Consider the following 19,900-nt stretch of genomic DNA (forward strand, 5'->3'; position numbering starts at 1 on the left):
ACTTCACATAGACTGTTTTTGTAGCTTCAAAATACATATAATTATATTTGCAGTAGTAGATTGAAGGAACAAGACAGTGTATGCCAAGTTTTAGGGAGTTTCTTATGATTTAAGCTCTCTCAGATGGATTTCATTTCATCAACGTATGTCAAACTGATTTTTTCAATCAATGTCCAACATTTGATGGATGGCAGTTTTGTGACAATGCAACGGAGACATCTAACATTCAGAGAACCTACATCAATTGGCTTTGATGACCATTTCAATGCAAGCATGTTTTTTCATGGATCTAATACTTCGTTTGAAGGAAGTCGAATAAAGATACAGGGAACTAAAGAAGCCAATAATTCGAAGTACTTGATTCTTATCATACTACAGGAAAGTAACACAACATTACTAATTCACTCATTTCAACAATGGATTCTCAACTAAGGTATGTGATGGATGTAGAATTCATTGCCTACTGGGCAAAAATATACATATGATTCTGCTTATTGCCTTCTGTCTTCCATTTTCCTCTCCTCGAGATTTCTTATGCCTGGAAGAAATCCCACCTTCCCAACAAATGGCTTCATTTCAGGGAGTTCTCAATGTCAATGACAAACCGGTACTTCACGTCTCTCTTGATGAGCCTCTCGAGGGCTTCGTTGGCATAATCAATCGGTATCACTTCGATATTTGGGTATACCTTCTGCGCCGCACAGAAGTCTATCATTTCTTGGATATCCTTTGTTCCGCCCGTTAGACTACCCGAAACAGTTTTCATACCTGCCAAAAAGTTCGTTGTGAGCAACTTAGCTTGTTCATCTATCAGGTACCTAGTATTCACCTAGTGATGAGCTTTAACTTCACTTGGGAACCCAACCAACGCCAGAACGCCACCAGTCTTTAAAAGAGACATGTAAGGATCAAATGGGTGATCGCCGGCTGCCGTGTCTATTATAAAGTGCAGGGACTTAGCCATGGCCTGCATGTATTGGATTCATCAGATCACAGCAGAACTCGACCTCCAAGGGTCTAAAGTATTGGTAGTTCCAAATTTCCCCTTTTACCTTCATCTGTTCCGGGTCAGATGAGATGACGAAATGGTCAGCACCAAGCAAGCTCAGTGCTTCCTCCTTTTTAGAAATGCTTGTACTGAACACCGTGACTTTCAGTCCAAAAGCCTTCCCAAGCTTAACTGCCATGTGACCGAGCCCACCGAGTCCAATTACGCCAAGAGACTTACCAGGTTGGTTCATCTTGTGACGCATCATTGGAGTGTATACTGTGATTCCAGCACAGAGCAATGGTGCTGCTGAAGCCAACGGTAAGTTTTCTGGAATCGTGAAGCAGTATCTGGCATTGAAGCACTGTAAATTAAGTTTCCAAACAAAACCAGAAAGAGGAAGTGTTTTCCCGATAGAGTCAGCGTGCCATCTTTTCTGTTTACAGGTATCCAATCACAGAGCCAGAAATCCTATCTTCTGTGTGCTTGGGACTTTTAGTTGCTTAGATTATAATTCGAAATCAGGTTGTTTCTGAAGATTCTTTTCTGACTACAAATTGGTTAAAACGAAAACTTATTGCTATAGCAACAACAGTAAAGCTACCGCAGGATACAGGGGGCAACACTAGATTGAAATTGAGAAAAGAGAGTTGCTCCTAAGAAAGGAAATAAGTTGCATATTGCATGTGCGTGACAGGAAATGTAATTGCTCTATTTTGCCCAATCAATTTTTTCCAAGGGACACAAAATTCCTGTGACTCTGTCAGTTCCAAGAATTGGCGAAAGCACATACATCTTGTTTCCCATTTGATCTACTGCTTACTGTCTAGGGATCCTCTCTGTAAAACAATTGGAGGACTGCATATTCCATTCTTGACCAGGTTTATTGCTTTTTGCATTTGATAGAGGCAATTCTCTGTAGGGTTGTTATTGGATACTGAGGACTTAGAGACTCTAGAATTGGTATAGAAAATATCTTTAGCCATTCCCACAAGAAGTAATTAATGGCTCAAATGCCTTCCTCACTGTCATATGTATTATACCACTTATGGTCACAATCAGAATGAGAAGAAAATCAGCAGAGAAAAACACATGATTTGAATTCTTTTTTGGCCAACATGATTTGGAAACCTTATGGTGTAAAATGCTGTCTAATGAAATTATGTCATAAAGCAACTACCTTTCATGGACGACAATGTAACTAGAATATCCTCCCTTCGTGACTGTACCATCCGCATCGATTCCATCGAAAGTAAAGACCCCCTTTTCGCAATTGTTTTCTAGCCGGTCATTGCAATACTCACACTCTCTGCATGAATTGACATAAGTTCCCACGCCTACATGATCGCCGACTTTGAAGCGTTGGACACTGGAGCCAACCTCTTTCACAATTCCAACTATCTCGTGCCTGAATCAATCAAAAGATCATTTGCAAATTTTGTTCAGGAAATTATGAGGATGGTGCCAAGAAAAAAGATTAACATTCAGATTCAGCTGCATCCTACCCTGGCACCAGAGGATACTTGGAGTGTCCCTGCTCATTCCTAGTCCAAGCAACATCTGCATAGCACACTCCACAGTGCGTGATCCTAATCGAGACGTCATCGCTTCCCACAGTCCTAAAGAGAGAATTCCCAAACAGGTGAGCATCTAATCAAGCAACTAATCAGACTCAGTTACCTTTTATTCTCATTTTTCAGATCAAGAAACTAAGCGTGACTTACAATAATCATACATTCAACCCAAAACAAAATTTAAGAAAAGAGAAATGAAAGGGAACCAAATCCATGACTGTAGGCATTTGTCTGAATAGTACATACAACCTCAAATGCTCACAAAGGCAGCACCTGAATCCTAATGTCTGCCATGAAATTCTAAGTAACTCATTCTGGGACATGACATATCATGCGTATGAACAATTCTCTACCCAGAAATTAGTGCACACACAACAAAATTTTAAAAAGAAAAAAACGAAATGGTTTGGTCAATGTGGAAATTTAAATATATGACAAGCATCAAAAACTGTTTTGCATTACAGGTGAGAGGATACGACCTGAGAACACTGTGTTGAGACTTATTCGGACAAATACTTCAATAGAAATTGAAAGAGTAAGGAGCAGATGAAATAAATAAAGAACAATGGTAACAGTAATACCTGCGGCTGAATTTGTAGGGGGAGAGAAGTCCAGAAGGATCTCTGGCAGCCCAACCAAGACAATCTTCCTTCGCACCCTCTGAACTCATCGTTCCTCAACGACCTCAACTGAAATCGACCCACAAAAAAATTGCTAGTGTTAATCTCTCAATAAGCTGAATTATGGAAGAAGAAGAAGAAGAAGAAGAAGAAGAAGAAGAAGAAGAAGAATTTTCGTGAAAGAAAAATGAAGAAGAGGATTTCAAACCGAAAAACAGAAGTTCAAATGGTCAAAAGGCCAGATGTCACGAAGACTTGGCAATTCCGTTTCCGTGCAGACAAGATTTTGCGGTCTGACTTTTGAGCAAAGAGCGAGATTAGCAGAGCAGGAGGTTGAGCGCTCAGAAACCGTCACCTCTTTATAGATGCCATAGCGTCGCCTGTTCTGGGTCAATCTTCGAGCTTTCTATTGTGGAAAAGAATTAGTGCCAAACGTAAGCCATTTTCCTTCCCTAACCAATGAAGTATGCAGTGACGTCTTCTGGTGTGCGGTTCTTGTTATTTTTTGTCCATCCTCCCAATAATAATTGCATTATCAAGTTATTCACACATTAAATATGTCAATAGGCAGCGTGCCTATTGCACTACATTACGCCACGAATAATTGACACATAAAATATGTCATGATCCTCTAGTGGTATGTATTCAATTAATCTGTTTCAAGAATATTCATCTTCTTCAAAGATAGTACTTTGTAGAGAAAAGTATTTCAGCAAAACTGTGCAAGGATTTGCAGAAGATCACTACAATATCACCGGAAGCAAATAATTATTCGTCATTGACATGAACGATATAGCAAAAATTCTTTTAATTGTTTACCTTAAGTTTAGCAAGATCCGCATAAACGACAGCCTTGAGTATCTTCAATTCCTTTTCTCTTGCCTTCAAACAGATATTGAAATGCAACGCATAATATCAAGACAGATTGTCATTGATCAAGCTGTAAAAGCCTACTCAATCTGGCAAAACTGGGACAGTTTTTTCCAGCGATCTTGGCCACCTCCGCAGCTGCTGTGCAAATGGATAGGAATACAGGCAGAGGGACAAGCTGATTGTTACCTGCTTCTAGTCATTCATTTGAAACTGTAAGATTCATGTGCCATAAGATAGCCAGACAAGCGGGCAAAAAATGATTTGCACCTGAGGTGGCAAGAGCATTTAGATTGAATTCAAACCAAAAAAAGCTTGATGCATAAAATGAAAAGTCGTTAATTGAGCGAATAAATGACAAAATAAGTGCAATAATAGTCATTGATGTTCACGCCGAACGTATGCCATGACCATTCCTTAGCCGAGAGAACGTAAGCAGCGACATCTTCTAGATAGTGGTTACTGGCAATTTTTTTTTTTTTTCTGTGTTAAATATTATCCCCGGCCTAATCAAATTATTCGAGTTATATACTCAGAAAGAAGTCAATGAGCAATCTACCGCTAGGACCTATGAATGGTTGACCTATGAATGGTCATACGTTGTTGGTTACACATCCGACATGATGTACCGTCAAATTACTATCCCAAGAATATCCATTTATTAGACTTGTTGGCTTACATGTCATTGTCACGTGATATATCCTATATTAAAAATATTCAAAAGAGCTTTGACTCCAAATACTTGGGAGCGTCTATGCTTGTTTTATGTATGTTCTGCTTGTGATGCGTCTTGTTTTGAGTGGACTGTAGAAATATTTAAGTTCATGACAATTTGACCAATTTTTTTATCTGGATAAGTGCATTGGAGGTTTTAAAACTTATCATAAAAGTACAATTAAGCCATGAAACTTTGAAATCAAGTTCTAGAACTTGTCAGATTGGTCTAATCTAAATCATTCCATTGCATTTTTGAAAATTTCAGTACTTACTTGCAATTTTATGACAAGGTTTAGTTTTTCCAATACACTTATTTTTTTTTCAACCTCGGTAATCTTTTTAAGCAACAATGAGCTTGACATATCTCTGTTCCCGGAATTTCAGTGGCTTTAGGAAACAAAATTACATCCTCTAATGAATCAACAATCTTCTGCCATGACAAAGCTGGAAGAGAGATGAGTGTCTTCCATAGTTATAAAAAATGTTCATGCAATAATCTGTAGGAATTCGTCTTCCTGATGTGTCACGCCCCGAACTCTGGGTACGTAAACATTTCTCAGCGGTCGATTAAAAATGCGACGTCCCAGGATGCGTCGCCGACCCATTCTTTTTATCTTTCGATTATACGCATGCGGAAGTGAATGAAATACACACCCAGTCAATCAATAAAATTAGGGATAGTAAAAGCACATCACAATTTTTCACAAACTACAATTTATATATATATCAAGTTAACCCAACGAGTTCATATATACAAGTCTACCTCAAAAAGGAACTCCTAGGCGACCTACACCTTGGACCCCTCCGACTTGGGCATTGGATCCACCACAACACTGCCCGGGATGTCGATATCCATGGGGTGACCTACTTGCCCATCCTCGGTTTTGATGGGCGGTCCATCAAAACCCCGCAAGGAACCCTCCTGACTACCGTTGGGCTCATTGATAAACCAAGCCTTGAAATGATGAGGCACCACATTAAAGAAACCCTCATCGACCCAAACCGTCGTCACTACTAACTCACAAGTTCGGTTGGTCCCGAGGATAGGGTAGAAGGTAGACTCTACCTCCATATCCCATGGGACCCCGAATCGGACCGGGTGGATTTTCATCTATGGACCTGAAAATGTTTAACCAAAATGGGTGAGATAAAATCTTAGCGAGTTAAACCCCAAGCCTCGATTAGGACGCAAATTCGTCTCGGAGGCAGCTTAAACAAACACCACAAACAAACTCACCTCGCCTCAGCACACCTCGGTAGGTTAGCACATCACATATGCCGTTATAAATACGACAAGTATAATCAATAACCAGAACACATAATTCTCACCACCCAAACATTCACACGGGTCCTGATTATAAGGCAAAACCATTATGGCGCGTCCCATTGAGCACTACAACGTTTAGCACCTCCCGCCTAGATGGCATTTCATAAAGGAGTATTGGTCCAGCCTCAATCGTGACTCGGCATTCCGTTGACTTGGGGGCATCCGAACTTAATCGGGCATCGCCCTTAACTCTCGTCGGGTGACGAGTTCCATTAAGTGACCATACAAGCACATATTTAGTCAAGAATACCATACTTTGTGTTCAAATGCCTTATTTTCAAATAATGAACTTGGACAAATTTTTTTTTTTGATACTGATAAAATAATTGCACGTGGTCACATATTCGAAATCAAACCGTCAAATTTAGTACACTCCCATTTTAAAACTCCACAGTTTTATCTAGTACATAAAAGTTGGCGTCCAAACCTGACACTTAGCATTTTTCCATTTAATTGCCTATGAAATCGAGTTTTGCAATAATAATCGATAACTACCATAGAGCAATCAATTGCATATTATCACACATACGATCACTCAAAATCACGCATAAGTTCATCTAAGAAAACGAGCGTAAAATTCTACGTAACGCCTAATCCGTCACTAATTATGCTAATTGCGATTAATTAAATAAATAACGATTAAATTAAGTAAATTATGATTAATTAAAATAAACCAAATTAATTAACCTAACCATAATTAATTAACCTAATCATAATTACTTAGGCTAATCACAATTAAAATTAAACTAAACCATGCTTAATTTCAATTAAACTAAACTAAGCTTAATGAAGACTAATCTAGGCTTAACTAAGACTAACCATTATTAGCACTAATCTAACCACCCCTAAACACAATTAATGACATAATCAAATATTAGGGAGTTAACTCACGATTTGTTACGGCGGCGAGCTTTCGGCGACGGCAACATGACGGCAATGAAAACACAAGACAACCGCGACTCAAATGGAGGTTTGACAGCGGCGGTGTCGGCCCTACAAGCTCTCGGCCAAGGGAGGCTTGGCTTGGCTTGGGGGCTGCTGGGCTGGTGATGGTGCGAGGATGGCGAGGTGGTGATGCGGTGGTGGTGATGTGAAGGTGGTGGCTGCTCGGTGAAGATGGCGGCTGGACGTTGTACGCGGAGGAGCTGTTCTGGTGGTGGATGAGGAGTGGACGGTGGAGATGGATGGGAGCTGCTGGCATGGGGTTGATGGATGGCGGGTGAAGTTGGGGTGCTGGGCGTGATGGGAGCTGGTTGGGGTGGCGTCGTGGTGGCGGTGAAGATGTGCGGTGGATAGTGATGCGGCAACAGCAAAATGAAAGGAAAAGAGGCAGAGAAGAAGCTGGGAAAGTGGGGGCTGTTCTACTGGTGGTGGGGGAGGGATTGAATGTGCATGAGGGAGAGAGAGAAGGAATAAGGAGATCAAAGGAACAATCAATCACAAATTTAGGGAAATATCTACACCATCATCACCTATGCCACAAAGTCTTCGTGCCTCAAAAGTCCTAAGTTCATCCAATCGCCATTTTCCCTTTAATTTCTCACAATTAAGGCCTTTTTGGGTAGAAAAATCCAATTTCTCTACCCATCGGAATTCCTTTAATTATTTTTGTCCGAAAATCGTTTTTCAGCAAAATTCCGAACTTGACGAAAATTCACCGAAAGATAAGACGGCATCCAATAAATGAATCGTGACACACTCGAACATTTGATTCTCAAAATCGAATTAAATTTCGTGATTAAAATCAATCGAACGTGACTTTAGTATAACCTAATCTACCGGGTAGTTTTTAGGGGTTTTAGCGCGTTTGACCCGTGGTCGACAATTTTCGATCCACTTTTGTGCATCTTCGAATTGTTGACGACGCTTGATTGTCATAAAATTACGAGGGTTCAATTACGTATCCTGAATATAATATCTATAAAAAATCGGGTTATTGCCGTTCGACGCGAACATCGTAATTGTGCGGAACCACCCGCAATTTGATTACATACTTTTGTCGAATCAACTTGTATTTGTTCACTAATAGATTTATAATAGTGTCAAATTGACCATTGCTGATAATTATGGTCAAGCGGTCGGTTTTTGATTGAATTCTCTAGTCTGTCGTGTTTATATCCCTTAATCGCCTCACCTAATAGATTAGTTAACTCGCGAGTGATCAGTTTCGACTAAAATAACCATAAGCGTGTCAATGAAACAACCATTTCATATATTCGGAATGGGACCAAATTTTGGGATGTCACAACTCTCCCCCTCTTATAAAAATTTCGTTTTCAAAATTTATACCATTACAATCATTCCACAAAAAGGTAGGGTATTGACGTCTCATTGATTCTTCGCTTTCCCACGTGGCTCCCTCCATTCCATGGTGTTGCCAGACCACTTTAACCAAGGGGATCGTCCTACTGCGTAGCACTTGCTCTTTTTGATCCACTATCTGAATCGGTCTCTCCATGTACAACACTTTCTCGTCCATGTCTATCTCATTGAAATTTAGCACGTGGGTTGGACCAGGTTTATACTTTCTTAAAATCGACACGTTGAAGACGTTATGCACTTGAGTAAGTCTCGGTGGCAACGCAAGACATTATGCCAAAGTCCCAATTTGCTCCAAAATTTCGAAAGGACCGACATACCTCGGACTTAACTTCCTTTTCTTGCCAAAACGCGAAATACCCCTCATCGGTTACACTTTGAGGAATACATGTTCACCTACTTGGAACTCCAATGGTCTACGCTGCTTATCTGCATAACTCTTCTGACGACTTTGAGTGGTCTTGAGCCTATCTCGAATGACTTTGACAGCATCGATTGACTGCTGAACCAACTGAGGGCCCGTAATCTTACGTTCTCCAACTTCATCCTAACAAACAAGAGTTCTGTGGGCCTTGCCATACAACGCTTCAAATGGTGCCATCTTAATACTGTGATGATAGCTGTTGTTATAGGCGAACTCAACTAGATGAAGCTGTTCCTCCTAACTTCCTTTGAAGTCCAATACGCAAGCTCGCAGCATATTCTCAAAAATTTGAATAGTTCTCTCAGACTGACCATCCGTCTATGGATGATAGGTCGTGCTCTATTGCAGCTTTGTTCCCAAGGCAGTTTGTAAACTTTTCCAAAAAATTGCCGTAGACTTTGGATCTCGATTTGACATGATTGTCACTAGAATTCCATGAAGACGAACTTTCTGTTGCATGTACAATTCAACATACCTGTCTAATGCGAAATCCTTTTGTATGGCAATGAAGTGAGCAGACTTTGTCAACCTATCGACTACAGCCCATATGGAATCATTACCTCACTGACTCCTCGGCAATCCCATCACAAAATTCATCGTGATATGTTCCCATTTCCACTCAGGAATCTCGAGAGGTTGCAAAAGTCATTTAGGCTTGCAATGTTGTGCTTTCACTTGCCGGCACGTCAAACACTTGGTAACATGTCTGGCGATATCCGCTTTCATACTGTTCCACCAATAGTGTTGAAAAATATTTGAAGGTAGCATGACCTCTTGGTTAAGGCCATTGATACTGATAAGATGACTGTTTTAAGCATGAATTATTCCATATACACAGTTTAATAGCCAACCGAAATAAGAGCATCCAATTCTTAACTCATTTCAAGATCCATGTACCATATTTTAGGAATAAGAACAATAAATAATTATACTTAAGAGAGAAAAAAACCAAAAATTTAGCACATTAATAGGGACCGAAATACGAGCAAATTACAAGGAGTCTTTCTAAAATTGACTGCTTTTTCCTAAAAGTACACTTCCTACCATCACTTATGTTCAGTAGCACATGGTGGCGAATTAATCCATGCTAAAGTTAATCCTCTGTCAATTATGATTGCAAATAGTTTTATAAATTGGTGCTGTCAAAATAGGAAAAAATGAAAAAGGAAAGAAAGGAAGAAAGAAAGAAAAGCATGGAACCATCAAAAAGCATGCCTCCTTGAAAGGGAAATAACAGAATACATAGTAAACAAGTGAAGTCTATGTATTTGCAATTACACTATAAATTTTCCAGGAGAACCCAAACCGGTGAACAGAACTTACTGAATTGAATCTTAAGATCCCCAGTAAGATCCTCACTCAATCACTGATACCAAGTTGCAAACAATAACTCTAAGAAAAGTGTCCAGAAGTAGAAAGTACTCACAATTACAAATGGCGGTTTTGGGCTGCTGGCATCTGCCACAAAGAAGCCTGACTTCTCCCACCATGCATACCATCTAAATCAACAGGAAGTGGGTCCAAAAAATTCTGAGAGACAATAATAATGTGAATACAGCGTAAACAGAAGACGAGTTCATTTTTATGATTTCTCAACGGTGCTTGGATTATACTGCTTTGCCATGTGGCGGGATAGCCTTTTCTTCTCGCCAAATGGAGTCTCTCGGTCGACATAATCACCTGGATTATCTTCACCTATATCTCGCTTTATATTCTTTTTTGCACTCTTTTTGGGGGCATCAGCACCTTGCTGAGCCTTGAAAAGAAAATAAAATGAAAAAGTCATCGATGTTAACATGCATACAGACATTGGCATTTTCGGGACCCTACATAAAGTAAATCATCAACCGCCAATATTGAAAGCTATGAGATTCAAAGCAAGTACACAAAGGAGCAAATACAAATCATTCACAAAAATTATATAGCAAAAAATTCTTTTAAACAGGTATATAATAGTTTACCTTAAGTTTAGCCAGCTCTGCTTTTTCGGCAGCCTTGAGTTTCTTCAATTCCTTCTCCCTTGCCTTAAAAAAAACACGAAAACGCAACGTAGAATAGTAAGACAAATTGCCATCGACAAAGCTACTAAAAAGCCTCCTCAATTTGACAAAACTGGGACAAGTTTGTCCAATGATCTTGACCACCTCCGCAGCATACTATGCGAATGGATAGGAATGCATGCGGAGGAACAAGCTGATTGCTACTTGATGTTAGTCATTCATTCAAAACTGTAAGGTTCACACGCTATAGTATAGCCAGACAAGCCAAAAAAAAGAGAGAAAGAAAAATGATCTGCATTGCACCTCAGTTGGCAAGGGCAATTACATTGTATTCAAACCAAATGAAGTCCGTTGCATTCAAAAGACAATCAAATGATGCATTGATCAAACCTTCTCTTCCTTCTTCATTTTCCTCTCCAGGTCTTCCACGCCTTCCGGCTTGTTATCCGGTTGAGACTGCACGACCAACATCGACTCATCAATCTGATCATTACGATCATAGAGTTGCCATTTTCACAGCTAACCCAATAACTCATAAGCTACAATCAGACGAGCTTCCACCCAAGAAAACATACCATTTCGATGGTTGGTAAGCGTGAGACTGCAACCAAAGTTCGATTCCGACGAGAGAAAGCACCGGGACAGATGGTTGAGCTCCGTTTAGAAGTAGACCCAACAGCCGCCGGCGAACAAGGGCGGCGACCGTGACTTCAAAGAGACGACTTGACGGCGACCGAGCTCGGCGGAGGCGAGGGCGGCGGGACTTGTCAGCAGGGATTTTTCTGACAGTGTCAGACTGGCACGGCTCTGACGCTTTTTTAATTAATTAAAGAAAGAAATTCGTAATACGACGTGGGCAGCCGGCGGGAGCGCGAAATAAGAGTTTCCTGTTCTTATTTTTTTTTTTTTTTAGCCTTTTCTGCTTATTCGCAAATAAAATTTATTAATTTGACACGAACATATAGTGGTGTATTTTCTACTAGTCATTATATAAATTTATAAATTTTAAGAGAAGACTTGGATCGTAATTGTTATCGGAGAGGAAGTGAATGATGATATAACATGTAGTTGATAGACGTAATTGAAAAACGACACAAAAGGAATCGTGTTCTGATATTAATTTTATTAATACATTGAAAAGGCAACGGATCATTTTTAATTTTTTTGGCCAGTCCTACTTTACTCTTATTCTAAGCACTCATTAAAAGAATGAAACTAATTCTTCAACCCAACCTTCTGAGAAGGGACAGAAATCCCCTTCCAACATAAAAGGATGGCCACCAGGGTAAGTGGTTAAAAAAGGCAAGTGATCTTACAAAGTCATTAAAAGAATCTTATTCTTCTGGACAAAAATGAAAGGTCAAAGGGAAACGAGGAGGACTGAGCAAATAAATGACAAAATAAAAGCAATTTGATCGTTTGCCCTTTGACCGATTGGATTCTAAATATTTTATTTTCAATTGGGGTCTAAATATTTTATTTGGTTCAATTGACTTTTAAACATTTCCAAATTTTAGTCAATCACGTCTCTCGAATATTATCCTCGGAAAGAGCCACATGGCCGTGATTTTCCAAGTGGCTAAGGAGATGCTTGAGGAGAAAACCTGTAGGAGAGGCGAAGCCATTCAAGCATAACTCTCAATAAGCCAATTTTTCAGACAGTTTCTCAATCATCACATAGAAAAGTACTAGGATTTCATTACCCATTTCACTTATTTCTGCTATAAAACTCGCGGGTATCGAAGTATATCAGGCATATTTTATTTGTACTCCAGCAGAGCAAGTAAAAAGGCATAGATGATGCTCTCCTCTAGCTGAAACTCCCTTTTTCCTCTCCGTGTGATCAGCTTTGCCAGCAACAATTTCCAACTTCCGAAATGAAATTTAATCAAATAGACTCGAAGAAGAAAACACACAAGAGAATTGTTGCTGTAACTTTATTCATTAGAACAGAAGCCTATTAAATAGACAGAACATCCAAACCACTTAGCAAGGAGATAGCTACAGAATAACAACAACAAAGACCCACTAACACACTCCACTAACCAGAACATGTGCAGAAACTAACTCCTAAAAACAAGCCACTTCCTATTGACTAGGACTCCACTATTACATTATTGAAGACATGTAAAAATTGAAAGTTAACTACAACATTTGATGGTGTCACTTCAAGGAGTTCTCAATGTCGATCACGAATCGATACTTAACATCTTTCTTGATGAGCCTCTCCAAAGCTTCGTTGACATAATCGATCGGTATCACTTCAATATTTGGGTATATCTTTTGCGCCGCACAGAAGTCTATCATTTCTTGGATATCCTTTGTTCCTCCCGTTAGACTACCCGAAACAGTTTTCATACCTGCCAAAAAGTTCGTTATGAGCAACTTAGCTTGTTCATCTATCAGGTACCTAGTATTCACCTAGTGATGAGCTTTGAGGACAAGAGCATACCGATGTTAAGGCTTGCTGGACTGAATTTAACTTCACGTGAGAACCCAACCAACGCCAGAACGCCACCCGTCTTTAAAAGAGACATGTAAGGATCAAATGGGTGATCGCCGGCTGCCGTGTCAATTATAAAGTGCAGGGACTTAGCCATGGCCTGCATGTATTGGATTCATCAGATCACAGCAGAACTTGACCTCCATGGATCTAAAGTATTGGTAGTTCCAAATTTCCCCTTTTACCTTCATCTGTTCCGGGTCAGATGAGACGACGAAATGGTCAGCACCAAGCAAGCTCAGTGCTTCCTCCCTTTTAGAAATGCTCGTACTGAACACTGTGACTTTCAGTCCAAAAGCCTTCCCAAACTTAACTGCCATGTGACCGAGCCCACCGAGTCCAATTACGCCAAGAGACTTACCAGGTTGGTTCATCTTGTGACGCATCATTGGAGTGTATACTGTGATTCCAGCACAGAGCAATGGTGCTGCTGAAGCCAACGGTAAGTTTTCTGGAATCGTGAAGCAGTATCTGCCATTGAAGCACTGCAAATTAAGTTTCCAAACAAAACCAGAAAGAGGAAGTGTTTTCCCGATAGAGTCAGCATGCCATCTTTTCTGTTTACAGGTATCCAATCACAGAGCCAGAAATCCTTTCTTCTGTGTGCTTGGGAATTTTACTTGCTTAGACCACAATTCAGCATCATGTTGTTTCTGTGATCCTTGTTCTGACCACAAATTGCTCAAGACAAACATTTCTTGCTGTAGCAACGAAAATAAAGCAATTGCAGCATACCGGAGGCCACACTCGATTAAAATTAAGAAAAGTCACTTGCTCTAAGAAAGGAAACTGGTGGCATATCACATATGCTTGACTGAACACGTAATTTCTCTATTTCCTTCAATCAATTTCTCCAAGGGACACAAGATTCCTGTGGCTCTATCAGATACAAGAATTAGTGAAAGCACATACATTTAGCTACCCATTTGATCTGATACGTATGATCTACCTCTAACAATCTAAGGACAGCTTATTCCATTCTTGACAATGGTTATTGAAAAGAAAGAATTTCTTTTTGCATTTAATAAAGCCAATTCTCCATTGAATGGTTTGGATGGTAATTGGATACAGAGAACTTAAAGACTATCCAGGGCCGTTATAGAAAGTATTTTTATCCCTTTCCACAAGATGCAATTAATGCCTAAAAGCCATTCCTCACAGTCCTATGCATTATGCTACTTCTGGTCACAATCAGAATATGAAGAAAATTAGCAGAGAAGAAGACATGATACGAAATCTTTTTTTGGCAACCATGATTTGAAATTCTTTCACAGTCCAAAATGCTGCCTAATAACATTGTGTCAATAAGCAATTACCTTTCATGGACGACAATGTGACTAGAATATCCTCCCTTTGTGACTGTACCGTCCATATCGATTCGGTCAAAAGTCAAAACCATCTTTTCACAATGGACTTCTAGCCCGTCATTGCAATACTCACACTCTCTGCATGAATTGACATAAGTTCCCACACCCACATGATCGCCAACTTTGAAGCGTTGGACATGGGAGCCAACCTGTTTCACAATTCCAACTATCTCGTGCCTGAATGAATCAAAAAAATCATTCGCAAAGTTTGTTCAGAGAATTATTAGGATGGTGCTAAGAAAAAAGATTAACATTCGAATCACGCTGCATCCTACCCTGGCACCAGAGGATACTTGGAGTCTCCCGCCATATTCCTAGTCCTACCCACATCTGCATGGCACACTCCACAGTGCGTGATCCTAATCGAGACGTCATCGCTTCCCACGGTCCTAAAGAGAGAATTCCCAAACAGTTGAGCATCTAATCAAGCAACTAATCAGACTCAGTTTCCTTTTATTCTCATTTTTCAGATCAATAAACTAAGCGTGACTTACGATAATCATACATTCAACCCAAAACTAAATTTAAGAAAAGAGAAATGAAAAGGAACCAAATCCATGATATAGGCATTTGTCTGAATAGTACATACGACCTCAAATGCTCACAAAGGGCAGCACCTGAATCCTAATGTCTGCCATGAAATTCTAAGCGACTCATTCTGGGAAATGCCATATCATGCGTACGAACAATTCTCTACCCAGAAATTAGTGCATACACAACAAAATTTTAAAAAGAAAAACGAAATGGTTTGGTCAATGTGGAAATTTAAATATATGACAAGCATCAAAAACTGTTTTGCATTACAGGTGAGAGGATAGGACCAGAGAACACTGTATTGAGACTTACTCAGAAAAATACTTCAATAGAAATTGAAAGAGTACGGAGCAGATGAATCAAATAAAGAACAATGGTAACAGTACTACCTGCGGCTGAATTTGTAGGGGGAGAGAAGTCCAGAAGGATCTCTGGCAGCCCAACCAAGACAATCTTCCTTCGCACCATCTGAACTCATCGTTCCTCAACGACCTCAACTGAAATCGACCCACAAAAAAATTGCTGTGTTAATCTCTCAATAAGCTGAATTATGGAAGAAGTAGAAGAAGAATTTTCGTGAAAGAGAAATGAAGAAGAGAATTTCAAACCGAAAAACAGAAGTTCAAATGGTCAAAAGGCCAGATGTCACGAAGCCTTGGCAATTCCGTTTCCGTGCAGACAAGATTTTGGGGTCTGACTTTTGAGCAAAGAGCGAGATTAGCAGAGTACGAGGTTGAGCGCTCAAAAACCGTCACCTCTTTATAGATGCCATAGCGTCGCCTGTTCTTGGTCAATCTTCGAGCTGTCTATTGTGGAAAAGAATTAGTGCCAAACGTAAGCCATTTTCCTTCCCTAACCAATGAAGTATGCAGTGACATCTTCTGGAGTGCGGTTCTTGATACTTTTTAGCCATCCTCCCAATAACAATTGCATCATCAAGTTATTCACACATTAAATATGTCAATAGGCAACGTGCCTATTGCACTACAGGACCTGCGGATGGTCAACTATGCCGGTTACACCACCAATAACTAACACATAAAATATGTCATGAGCCGCTAGTGGTATGTATTTGATTAATCTGTTTTAAGAATATTCATCTTCTACAAAGATAGTATTTTGGAGAGAAAAGTGTTTCAGCAGAACTGTGCAATGATTTGCAGATCATTACAATATCACCGGAAGCAAAAAATTATCCATCATTGACATGAACGATATAGCAAAAATTCTTTTAATTGTTTACCTTAAGTTTAGCAAGATCTGCTTAAACGACAGCCTTGAGTATCTTCAATTCCTTTTCTCTTGTAATTGAGTCATAAAATTTTCAAAAATTACAATTAATTCTAAAGATTTATCAAAATTGGTCCAATTTAAGTCATTCCATTGATTGCAATTTTTGAAAGTTTTAGAGTTCAATTACGCTCTCCTAACAAGTTTTAGGACTTGATTACATTTTTTAAAAATTTTATGACTTAACTTTATGACAAGTTTTACAATTTCCAGTACACTTATCTTTTTCTTTCTTTTCACCTCATTAATCTTTTTAGCGACAATGAGCTTGACATATCTTTGTTTTTGGGATTTCAGTGGCTAGGGGAAACAAAGAGATGTCCTCTAATGAATCAACAATCTTCCTGCCATGACAATGCCGGAAGAGAGATGAGTGTCTTACATAGTTATCAAAAATGTTCATGTTATAATCGGTAGGCATTCGCTCTGCCAACGTGCATGAACATTTCCGGCGATGAAACATTTGTGAGGAGCCAGTAAAGACATCCTGTTATTTAAACCGACAAAAGGATATCAAGCTTGCTCTTTTGGCAAGTATATTGTCGTCAAATAAGCCTGATTAATCCGATATTTTCATACAAAAAATCGTCATCGAGGTTGAGGCCAACTTAATCCAAAATGCCAATGGACAGGCTTGGGTAAAGCTAGTGGATAGGTATGCCGCTTTATCTTATGTCGTGTTATCTCACGAGAGATGGTGCTGCGTTCTCCTTAGAATGCACATGACTTGGGATAGGAAAACCTTAGGATCCGACGAGGAGGAAGGAAAAAAGCAATCTATTGTCAGGCCAATACAAGATCATTTCATCTCAAACCCCGCAGTCTTGAGGCCATGGAATCTACGACATACTTGCTCATTCACAAGAGTCGATAGTAGTTGCATTTCTTTACTTAGCCGATGAAGCCGATGACAAGCTCCATGGTTGTGTTCGCAGGCTAGGCCATTAATTTGAAATTTGACATATAGCATATTCATGATTCATTCTATCTGACAGGGAATTCTTCCATTTCTACTTCAGATTTCTTTCTCAGTATGGAGTGAAAGAGAAAGAGCCTATCTCCCATTGCATGGACTCTATTTTAAAAACGCCATGGAATATCCTATCTTTGCACACAGTCTCAATAACTAGGATTTAGTTCAAAGATAGGATTATTTATAGGGATGAGCGAAATATTTCAGGCCTACTCAGTTGGCCCCTTCCAGGACGTGATTATGGTAGGAGAATTTGATATTCTTCTAGCCATTAATGGGTCTGTGCAAGGGGTTTTATACTCTACTCAACACCCAAGCGAGTCAACTGATGAAGTATAGAACTATCGGCATTTACATGATATCACTGACACCGCCGTGTCGATCAAGAAAGGAAGGAGTTCCCAAATATATTTATTTTGGAGAGAGACAAATTTCAGTAAAACTATGCAAGGATTTGCAGATCACTACTATATTAAGTAAAGCAAATGAACATCCATCAAAGGAGTAATGTAGTGCAATACTCGATTGATCAGGGTGAGAACTAAGCTCAGAAGATCATTCTAAGTAACAATGCCAGAGCTCGTGTTGAGCTCAATCTTGTGATATGACTGAGAAAGATTGCAGTATTGTGCACACTTTGCATTTATAGCAAATAATTGTTTCCAATTTGATAATATTATCTATTCTTGACTGCGTTCTTTCTCCTGAAATTAGGGCGTATACCTGTTCAGAGTAGACCTCCAAATGCACTTCCCCCACTTGAGGAACACCCCCTCAAGGAACAAATACCCGACATGGATTTGTGTGAAAGCAATTTGTTGTGTGCAAGCCACCTAAGACTGTGTATTGTACCTCAGGATACATAAGATAATAACCCTGCAAGAAATCTCCTGGTCCTAGCCAGGGTTTCAATATAGAATCAGCCTCACAAAATCCTTTACCACTTTTTCATTGCATTGGGCTTCTTGTCGCAGTCACTCAGCTTTGTGGGGCCAGTAAAGTATGAGAAAACCTGTCAAAATGGTTTAATTGCATTCATCGATAGCTTCCAATCTTGAGCTCTCCTTCTGCAAAAATTCAAATTCCTGGATGAGTTTGGCCAGCTTTGCAGCATTCTCTTCCTGGATGTGAACTGGGACCTTCTGTTCATAGACAGATGAATTGATGATCTTCTTGAGTTTCTCTTGTTGCCTGCATAAGTAGACAGGTCACACCAAAATTACGAGACCCACAGCCCACAAGCTCAGTGATCCAAGCCTTGTCTTCAAGGTTTTCTTTATATGATTATGGAAAAATCAAGGAAATTAAATATCCTACAAAATGGGGAGTAATCTGCAAAATATTGCTTTAATTCACAAGAAAAATTAATATAACACAGATCACCTTAACAATGAGGACATCAAGTGGATAGACAAGATCAGGGACAACGAAAACATCATGGGACTTATCTGAGAAAATGATACTTACAGAAACAGAAGGGGAAAAGAATTTAACAGCTTTTAGTAAAGTTAACAAGATAAAAGGTCGAGAAATTAATTTTTACCAAAAAAAAAAAAAAAAAGGTCGAGAAATTAATTTTTAAAAAAAAAAAAAAAAGGTCGAGAAATTAACATGGACTGTCTTGATGACACCAGGTGGATTAATGAGGTCCACAACAAGGAAAAATGCCATACTTCTCCAGCACAATGTACTAACAACAACATAGAAAGAATTGGGAAAGTTATCATGGGACAAAAACAGGTTTACTCATGAACGTTTTTGTCAGAATGTGCAACAAAGACAGAAAGAAACTTGCACATTATTTCTAAATAAGCAATCTGTTGACATAATGATGTACAGTGCTAAGCTGCTAGCAAAGGCTTTTACCTGTGCCACACATGAATGACATAAGTGATATCCACATGATAACACCAGGGAGGGAGGGAGGGAGAGTACTTTCACTGGACTTACTTTTGAATCTCTTCCATCTTATTCTTGATCTTCTCACGTTCTGCTTCCGCATTAAGTTCTCCTTGAACCTTAAGATACACTTTGAGATTTTCATTCACATTCTCAAAAGCACAACTTGCGGGAACATCTTTTTCACTCAACAAAACCTGTGAATCCGTCAAATAAAATAAGGAGCAACAATTAAAGAAAATGAGATACATAACAAAATTAACAAAGAAAAATGGAACCCATGTCCAGCCTATCATGTTAGCACTATAAGCAGTGTCGAAGTGTATATACTTCATCCTACTGATGAGTGAGATTTACCCTACATGTGCACTAATCATTTATGAACCTTGAAGATAATCAGCAAGTCATCACTTAATTATCATTTGAAGACTCTCTCTTTTCACAATAGACTGACTTAAGGAGAGGAGCTTGGTGGGAGTTAAAAATCAGCTTCTG

General features: G+C 39.4%; 5 protein-coding genes and 1 long non-coding RNA gene across 6 annotated transcripts in view; all 6 read right to left on the reverse strand.

The window, feature by feature from the left end:
- Positions 1-332: 332 nt before the first annotated feature.
- On the reverse strand, positions 333-3,938 carry LOC104444153 (probable cinnamyl alcohol dehydrogenase 1). The gene is given in 6 exon segments (XM_039312060.1): positions 333-967; positions 1,053-1,338; positions 2,169-2,396; positions 2,494-2,607; positions 3,144-3,251; positions 3,538-3,938. Coding segments are annotated over 5 exon segments (1,113 nt in total). The 5' UTR covers positions 3,233-3,251; positions 3,538-3,938; the 3' UTR covers positions 333-571.
- Positions 3,939-5,447: 1,509 nt separating this feature from the next.
- Positions 5,448-7,487, reverse strand: LOC120293173. The gene is made up of 2 exons (XR_005550874.1): positions 6,988-7,487; positions 5,448-5,888 (listed from the first exon to the last, which is right to left on the reverse strand). It is a non-coding gene; the product is annotated as an uncharacterized LOC120293173 (long non-coding RNA).
- A 2,443-nt stretch (positions 7,488-9,930) lies between these two features.
- On the reverse strand, positions 9,931-11,648 carry LOC104444154 (valine--tRNA ligase, mitochondrial 1-like). Its single transcript, XM_039312084.1, has 4 exons — positions 11,415-11,648; positions 11,230-11,295; positions 10,801-10,863; positions 9,931-10,595 (listed from the first exon to the last, which is right to left on the reverse strand). Exons 1-4 carry the CDS (start codon positions 11,415-11,417, stop codon positions 10,422-10,424), a joined length of 306 nt encoding a protein of 101 aa, XP_039168018.1. The 5' UTR covers positions 11,418-11,648; the 3' UTR covers positions 9,931-10,421.
- Positions 11,649-12,605: 957 nt separating this feature from the next.
- Positions 12,606-19,900, reverse strand: part of LOC104444165 (probable cinnamyl alcohol dehydrogenase 1) — a 34,007-nt gene continuing 26,712 nt past the window's right edge. Inside the window, exon 8 of the mRNA XM_039312071.1 lies at positions 12,606-12,718. The gene's annotated coding sequence lies outside the window, so the exon portion shown is untranslated. The remainder of the gene's footprint in view (positions 12,719-19,900) is intronic.
- On the reverse strand, positions 12,755-16,037 carry LOC104444160 (probable cinnamyl alcohol dehydrogenase 1). The gene is made up of 8 exons (XM_039312081.1): positions 15,852-16,037; positions 15,633-15,740; positions 14,985-15,098; positions 14,659-14,886; positions 13,528-13,813; positions 13,292-13,442; positions 12,992-13,199; positions 12,755-12,945 (listed from the first exon to the last, which is right to left on the reverse strand). The coding sequence occupies exons 2-7, from the start codon at positions 15,719-15,721 to the stop codon at positions 13,003-13,005; spliced, it is 1,065 nt and encodes a 354-aa protein (XP_039168015.1). The 5' UTR covers positions 15,722-15,740; positions 15,852-16,037; the 3' UTR covers positions 12,755-12,945; positions 12,992-13,002.
- On the reverse strand, positions 17,950-19,755 carry LOC120293172 (valine--tRNA ligase, mitochondrial 1-like). Its single transcript, XM_039312083.1, has 2 exons — positions 19,457-19,755; positions 17,950-18,697 (listed from the first exon to the last, which is right to left on the reverse strand). The coding sequence occupies exons 1-2, from the start codon at positions 19,738-19,740 to the stop codon at positions 18,532-18,534; spliced, it is 450 nt and encodes a 149-aa protein (XP_039168017.1). The 5' UTR covers positions 19,741-19,755; the 3' UTR covers positions 17,950-18,531.

Source organism: Eucalyptus grandis, chromosome 5 (genome assembly GCF_016545825.1).
Source record: "Eucalyptus grandis isolate ANBG69807.140 chromosome 5, ASM1654582v1, whole genome shotgun sequence".
Lineage (NCBI taxonomy): Eukaryota > Viridiplantae > Streptophyta > Magnoliopsida > Myrtales > Myrtaceae > Eucalyptus > Eucalyptus grandis.